This window comes from Montipora foliosa, chromosome 4, assembly GCF_036669935.1.
Source record: "Montipora foliosa isolate CH-2021 chromosome 4, ASM3666993v2, whole genome shotgun sequence".
NCBI lineage: Eukaryota > Metazoa > Cnidaria > Anthozoa > Scleractinia > Acroporidae > Montipora > Montipora foliosa.
In genome coordinates, this window is record NC_090872.1 from 5,845,170 (window position 1) to 5,852,669 (window position 7,500).

The window sequence follows — 7,500 nt, forward strand, 5'->3', positions numbered from 1 at the left end:
CACTTGTTTATTTTAACTCGAATTTTCCTATTTAATGGTCCGCCATTACTAACTTTAAAATCTTAAGAGAGCTGGATCGAGGAGAAAATGACGTCAAAGACTCGCTAGTTAAGAATGCAATGCGTGTGTACGCCGCAGAATTAATATGCAGCACGGGAGTTTTGGGCTTTCAGACTTTTAAACTCGCGTTTTGCATTAACACTGGATCCAACCCTCTGAGGTCCAATCGGTCAGTTTTGAATGTGAGTAATGGTGGACCGTGAAATCCAAAACCTACACTCAAAGTAAGTGGCCTTTGGATAAGAATCAAAGCTCAAAATTTTGATAGTCAGGTGTTGAGCAAACATACTTTCAAAATCTGAAGAAAAAAAGTGACTGTTTTAATCACAGTGGCACTTTAAACTTAAAAGGGCACTTTGTGATGGATGTCAAAGTTGGGGCGTGCATCTATTTTTTTGCATTTGTGGAAATAAGTGCTAGACTCAGATGGCAAAGTTTGTTTATCGCTGTTACGCCGATTGGAATTGTCGGAGATTGATTGTTGATGGTGATGCAATAATTTCCTTCGTTTTTCTTTGTTTTAGTCTGTTCATACTGTTGGTGATCAAACGTTGCTGTTAGGTGAAGAAGGAGAAAAACTGCGCTGGTTTTTGCTTCCAAGCGAAGCCGCGCTACTTTTGCGCGGCAAACAACCCACCTATTTTCCTTTGACGTCGCCGTTTACTCCGTTGCAGTGGAAGAATGGTTTGCGTTTGTCACAAGGAAACGATTTAGCAAGGACTCAATGCGCGGAGCATTCTCAAAGAACTTCGAAATGTACCACACGGTTAACCCATTTCAACGAAAAAACTGCGATCTTCGCTGGCAATGTACAGAAAAGAAATAGTAATGAAACGAGTGAACATAGTTATGTTGCTAACGGCGATAATGGTATTAAAGAGTTTTCGTGTAATGGCGAAAAATTTGATAAAGACCAGGAAAGACACTGTTTTGCATCCCAGGACATGAGTGAAAATCAACATACAAACCCAGTATTCGAAGAGGCTCTTTTTCTTATCAGTAACGAATGTCGTCCTCTGAAAATGGCCAAGGAAAATTCAGATGCAGCACGAAAAGGTAGATATCCAGGAAAAGATCAAACACCAAATGGAAAGTGTTTAGCGGAGCTGACAGATGTAGCCAGTGTCTTTGCGACAGAACAAGTTTTAACGAATGTTGGAAATGACGATACGAATCTTTCATTTGACAAACATGGAGGCGTTTCCGACTTTGATGTTAATCAAACTTCAAGCGAAGGAAGCTCCGAAGAACAAAAGTGTAAAGACGATTTCGATGATATTACCAATGCAAAAGTTGCTTGTGAGCAGAACTACAAAGCCAAAGTGATTTCAGGCAAACCACAGTTCCATCATCCTCCAAACAGCATCTTTAAACCAACGACACAAGTGAGGATATTTTTATTCGTTTATTTGTTTCGTTCGTGCCTTTTTCGGCCACCGCGCATCAGTGGCTGAGTTATTTGATTATTGGACTATAGTGTGTCGGGTCGCGGGTCGCGGGTGCGCACCCGCGACTGTTTTGTAGGTTATAGAATAATGCTGCAATTAGCTTCTTTTTTCCTCCACCAGCTCATGTGCGCCCAAGTGTTATCTGTCTCTCGGGGAATAAGTTGCAAACCACTTTTTCACGGGGGCGAAGTGAATATGATTAGAGTTAGCTTTTGTTCAAGAATCTCTAGAAGATACTTAACGAGCCTTAAGATACAATTCTTAGTCAAAGGCACCACCTTTTCTTTTATCTTTTTTGTTCGCTTCATTAATAAACCTTTGACTCGAGGAGTGATCAGCATGTAAATTCTCCTCTCAATTTCAATGAAATATCTGTCAGACAGGTATTGAGAATGAAGGTAATTATCAGCTTAAGAGTGTTGTGATCTTGATATAACACCAAATTCTCATGACTACCCAACAAAGAAATCTATGGTACTAGTTAGGAGAATGAACATTTGATCTTGGGAATTAAAGGGTAAACTGCGGTGGTCTCTTTCATAACAGTATTCTCTCTCACTTTGTTTGTTTGGTTTCTGCAGGCCATTGAAGAGTACGAGATGATTCGTGACGGCGACCGTGTGTTAGTATGCTTATCTGGTGGCAAGGATTCTCTCTCCTTACTACACACTTTACGTCAATATCAGTTCTACAGCAAATCCAAGGTATCCTGCCCGCAAGAGTAATTGACAAAGATCCGGTTCAGTTACCATACTCCATGGTTACTCCCAGATTTGAATGGGTGCAACATTGGTTGAGGTCGCGTGAGGGAGTTAACACTAGTTTTAAACCAAGTTCTATTGTTCAGTGTTCCCCTATATATAGGGATTCAAAACACCAGCGAGTTGACACTAGAGTAGTGTCAACACTCGTGTTACACTGTGTTTCCCTCAAACGTGACCGCAAACAATTGAGTTACCCGATTTGATCTATTTATACCAAATTGCACTCAAAATCATGAGATTCAATTACCAATACAAAAAACATGGCCGCTGATCACATGGGTGAAGTTTAAGAAAAGTGATAAAGAGTCTGGTCACTAACATTCCCAATATGGTTTTCTTTCTTATAGGGAATCAAGTTTGAAATTGGAGCCGCCACAGTGGACCCTCAGTCCTCGGGATATGACCCCAGACCTCTGGTCCCGTATTTAGGGACCCTTGGAGTACCTTACTTTTTTGAAGAGCAAGGTCAGTGACATCACTGAACCTTGATGCCGTAAAGTTCCATGTTTCCCTTGTTTGGCACGTTTGCCTCCTGTATAATCAATCATTGTTGCTTCTTTTTTTTTCCGTAGGAATAATCCAGCAAGCGGCCAAACTCCCCGTATGCGAGTCCATATGTAGTTTCTGTTCCCGTATGAAGCGTGGGCGTCTGTACGCATGCGCCAGACGTGAAGGTTATAACGTGCTTGCCATGGGGCAACATTTAGATGATTTAGCTGAGAGGTGTGTGAGCTGGCGCAGTTCAAGCTTCTTCTCTTTTCGCTGTTTATCAGAACGAACCTCTTTGAAGTTAGTGTCTTTCTAATTGGCCAGCTGTTGGCCGTATGCCAATAGCTTCCCTTTAGAAATTCCGGGATTGGCACTTCGCGTGTTTCTGTATTCGACTTTCCCATGTAGCACGGTTTACAATGTTAAATGCTTCACCAGAATCGTTAAGAACATTCTTAAGCTGCACGCGTCCTACACACAAGTCAACAACTCAACTCAACTCATATTTACTTTTCACAAGAAATGAATAATGAATGTTTTCTTTGAAATTTGGTTTGCACCATCAGTAAGTACGCTGTTGTCCACAAACGTTTCCTTTCTGCTTTGGTGCGACAACAAACCGAACACTGACCAGTAAGCCTGCAATTGTTACAGAATTTTTCAAATTAATTATTTTATACCTTGGAGTATACGAAAACATTATCGCACCTGATTTATTATTATTGTGAATATTTTCCTCCTTTTTACTCATTTCTCTGTGTTTTTGTGTTGATCATACTAAGTAATTATGACGTGATAAAAGATCCAAGCTTATTCTGCTAATTTATTGATTTATAGTTTTTTGATGTCGGCTTTCCATAACGGTCTTCTACGAACAATGAAGGCGAACTATACTGTCATGTAAGTCACACGATCTCTGCCTGAGGATCTGTGTTCTCTGAATTGAAATGGCACTCCCCAAAATTCTAACTCAAACTAGCTTTTTTTGCCTGCGTTTTCTCAGGGAAGGTGACCTGCGAGTTATTCGTCCTTTTGTTTACGTTCGCGAAAAGGAACTACGTACATTTGCTGAAAAGGTAAAGTAAAATATATTGTTAAGTTCAGTCATTTCATGTAACACTAAGATTGTCATTGTCACTGGTTTTGCATTTGTGGAATTTTAACTGAATACAATAAGATGGCTGGACATTGGCTCAAAAGATAAAACGAATAAAATTAGACGATCTGAGATCGTAAGTCGGGCTTTAGCTGTGCGTGCTGCTACGAGTGTCTAAAGTCATGAAACTGTAATTGTACAGGAAAAAAGTGATATATTTCATCATAGAGAAATTGCTTATTGACATTGACCGACAGATGAAAGTGAAATATCTACAGTGATCGTAATCACGACAAGAGTGATTCAGAAACCCTGTCTATAGACCTTATTCCAAAATGGCCGTCATTTAAATATTCTTTTGTTTTTATTCAAATTAGCCCTTGATGCCTCGTTCTTGAGCTGAAAATTCAAAACAATATTTTGCCTTGAACGAGGCACCAAGGTCTAATTTGAATAAAAACAAAAGAATATCTAAATAGCGGCCATTTTGGAATAAGGTGTATAGGAGGTTTCCTTCGACACCGTGGGAAAACGATTGAGCCTCTATTACGTGTCTGCGGTATGACCCATTGAATGAAACGGACATTCCACATGAATCCCAAGGGTAATGCTGTAGTCGACTTCCGCCCTACTAACGAGAGCTATCATTTTTATTGTTTCAGGTCAAACTTCCTGTAATTACGGAGAATTGCCCAGCTTGTTTTGAAGCCCCCAAGGTCAGGAGGTTTTTCACCTTTCTGGATGAGTCTTCGCAGTACATACTTGTTATCTCTTTTGTTATAGTTCAGGGGCCGGTTCCTGAAAGGTGTAGTAACCCTATTCCAGGGATAAATGTGCCTGGAGTAAAGCACATTTATCCCTGGATTAGAGTTATTACACCTTTCAGGAACCCGGCCCAGGCAAACATCCCCTTCCTGTTCTGTGTCTTATTTACAGGGCTCGAAATTAACGAAAAAATCCAGTCGCATTTTGCAATAAGATACGAAAATTTAGTCGCAATTTCGCAAATTTTAGTCGCAAAATCGCCGCGCTGCATTGTGTCGTCAGCGGTTTAGCAGAAAAACATGAGCCCGAAGTACTTGTGTGTAAAGAAACTGCTGAAAATGGCGAATGATCGAAGGAATGGAGCTGTGCACTTAACATCGCAGCTAAATTACTATACAATTACGCTACCTTCAGAGAGAATTCACAGCGAGAAACAAAATAATTTTGTCATTTATTTATTTATTTCTTTATTTTAGCAAAAGTAGCAGCAAAGTGGCAACTGCTAACCCTTTTGTTTTGAAAGAACGAAGGTGACAACAAGTCGCAAATTTGCGACTTCTCCAGATATTTTAGTCGCAAAGGGAAAAATTTAGTCGCAAATGCAACCGTATTGGTCGCAATTTCGAGCCCTGATTTATGGTCTCCCCTTAAGAATTATATTGAATAGTATCCTCACAAAGGATCTTCAATTGACCTCTTCTGCTTGTACGTTTTGTTTTCCCATTTTCAGACTTTCACGTGCATATGTACGCATAAATTATGGGAAAACAAAAGGAAAATTCCCTTGAGAACATCACGTTTTCTGAAATTGGGAAATCAAAAAGTACGAGCTAAAGAGGTCAATAATTTCATGTCTGCCTCACCTTTAAAGCGAGTCTAAGTGCAAAGATTTTCTTCTGAAAATTAGTTTTCATTCATATGTAAAGTAGAACTAATTACCATCACAAAAACTTCGCACTCAGACTCGCTTTGAAGAGGAGGCAGACATGAACTCGGAAATGGCCTAATTGCGGAGTTTTGAACAGAGGCCATTACTTAACAACATCTGCTGGTCCACTAAAAAACTATGCCCCCTTTAACCCTTCAAGATCTGCGAGTGAGAAATATATATTTTACTCTGTCTAATGCCATAATATTTTTTATTACACATAACATGAGAATTTTATTCCATAAAGCTCATTTGTACAAATCTATACGCTTTATTTTCACATGTGGAAGTATAACCAATCAACGATAGCGTAAAGGCGTTTCCATGCCAATCAGTCGTGCATCTCGTGCAAATCGTACTTTGTTATTGAATTAAATTAAATTTGCATTTGGTTCTATTGTTAGTGAGTTTTTGTTTCTAATTTGCGTTCAGAAAACTATTTTAATGAAAATTCTCGTCTTATGTGTAATAAACAGTTCACGACATAGAAAGTGCTTTGTACGGGGTTTTATTCACTCGCTGTTTGGGTCAAAAACCCTCACTCGCTCGTTCCTCGCTCGTTCGGGTTTTTGACACAAACAGCTCGTGAATAAAACCCCGTAAGCCGCACTTTCTATGACGTAAACTATATATTTTGTCGATTGGGCGCACTTTAGGGGAATGGGTTAGCAACATCAAGGTGCGCTCAAAAACTACGACAGCAACGTTGACGACGACCATGCCTCAAAAGATAACTTTGCGCTATCCGTAAGTCTTTCGCGATTATTCCCTCTGGCTCACGTCGTACAATGTGGGCGAAGTATCCTAAAAATAAATTGATACGAGCAGTTTCAGGGTCGGAAGATGGAGAAAATGAAAGGTTTGCATTTATATGCCCACGTTGCCGTTAAAGCGTCAAATTTCGTTGATTTCACGCCGTTGTTATGTACAAAATCGCAAAAACATCTGCTAAAATGCGTGATGCACGTGCAGCACCAATGACGTCACTATTTTGTGACATTGTCGTTGCTGTAGCCGTCGTCGTTTCCTAAGCTCCTGAATGGCGGAGCGATACGCCACTGCAAGTCCAGCCATGTGTTCATAGAATTCTTTCTTCTTACTGTTTTTTAACACAGGTTAATCATTTTGGTGTAATAGTCTTGTGATGTCTTAATATTTAACAGGAACGACATCGAACGAAACAATTATTAGCGGCTCAGGAAATATTGTTCCCAGGCCTCTATAACAGTCTGCTCACGGCCATGAAGCCATTGATGGCACGCGACCGAGTTGGCCTGGAATCAAGCATGATGAGAAAGGGAAACTACGAGTACTTTCTATGAGAGAAAAGAATACGCCACCCTCCGGCGCAGAAAAACGTGTCGGGAGGGGGAAACGTTAAAAATTAGGGTAATGTTTTATTATCACACAAGAGTAACAACACGTTTGGGCATTTTCCAGATCAAATATCATCATTTTAGGAATAAGTTAAAAGTCGTAATTTATTTCGTTTTATAACCTACAGTAATGAATTCAATTTTTATAGAAATTATAAATAAAGTATCAGTGCATCGGAATGCCAAGACTTTTTAACATTCGAAATACGGAATTGCTCAACTCTGTCTTCTCTTTTTCTTTACAAAAGCGTTTTTCGTGCGATAAATTATGAAAAAGCAGTAAAATTTAATGTAGAAATAAGATTAAGTATTTTGGAAATTTTCTTTCGGGTACTTTTGTTTTTCTACAAAGCACGCTATTGGTCAAAACTACCTGCCATTTATGTTAAGCCTGGTTTTCACTAGCGACGCAAGTAGAACACAAAGCACAAGTGAAAACGAAGCATCCAAATCTACCACGGCATCCGCCATGTTGTTCAAATGCTCAGACGGGAGGAATCTGGAACGAGTGCATTAATTGGCCAGACGTAGCCCAATAAGCCATTTCCGAGTTCATGTCTGCCTCTTCTTCAAA

The 7,500-nt window shown here is 39.8% G+C and overlaps 1 protein-coding gene across 2 annotated transcripts in view; it reads left to right on the forward strand.

The window, feature by feature from the left end:
- The window catches only part of LOC137999629 (uncharacterized), a 35,238-nt gene extending 28,113 nt beyond the window's left edge, over positions 1-7,125 (forward strand). The window contains exons 20-27 of one of the 2 annotated variants that reach the window (XM_068845451.1): positions 585-1,445; positions 2,090-2,212; positions 2,620-2,737; positions 2,845-2,995; positions 3,599-3,661; positions 3,765-3,837; positions 4,520-4,573; positions 6,714-7,125. In XM_068845451.1, coding sequence (XP_068701552.1) covers positions 585-1,445; positions 2,090-2,212; positions 2,620-2,737; positions 2,845-2,995; positions 3,599-3,661; positions 3,765-3,837; positions 4,520-4,573; positions 6,714-6,872 — 1,602 coding nt within the window. In that variant the 3' untranslated portion in view covers positions 6,873-7,125. The remainder of the gene's footprint in view (positions 1-584; positions 1,446-2,089; positions 2,213-2,619; positions 2,738-2,844; positions 2,996-3,598; positions 3,662-3,764; positions 3,838-4,519; positions 4,574-6,713) is intronic. The other variant, XM_068845452.1, reaches the window with a different exon arrangement.
- The last annotated feature ends 375 nt before the right edge of the window (positions 7,126-7,500 follow it).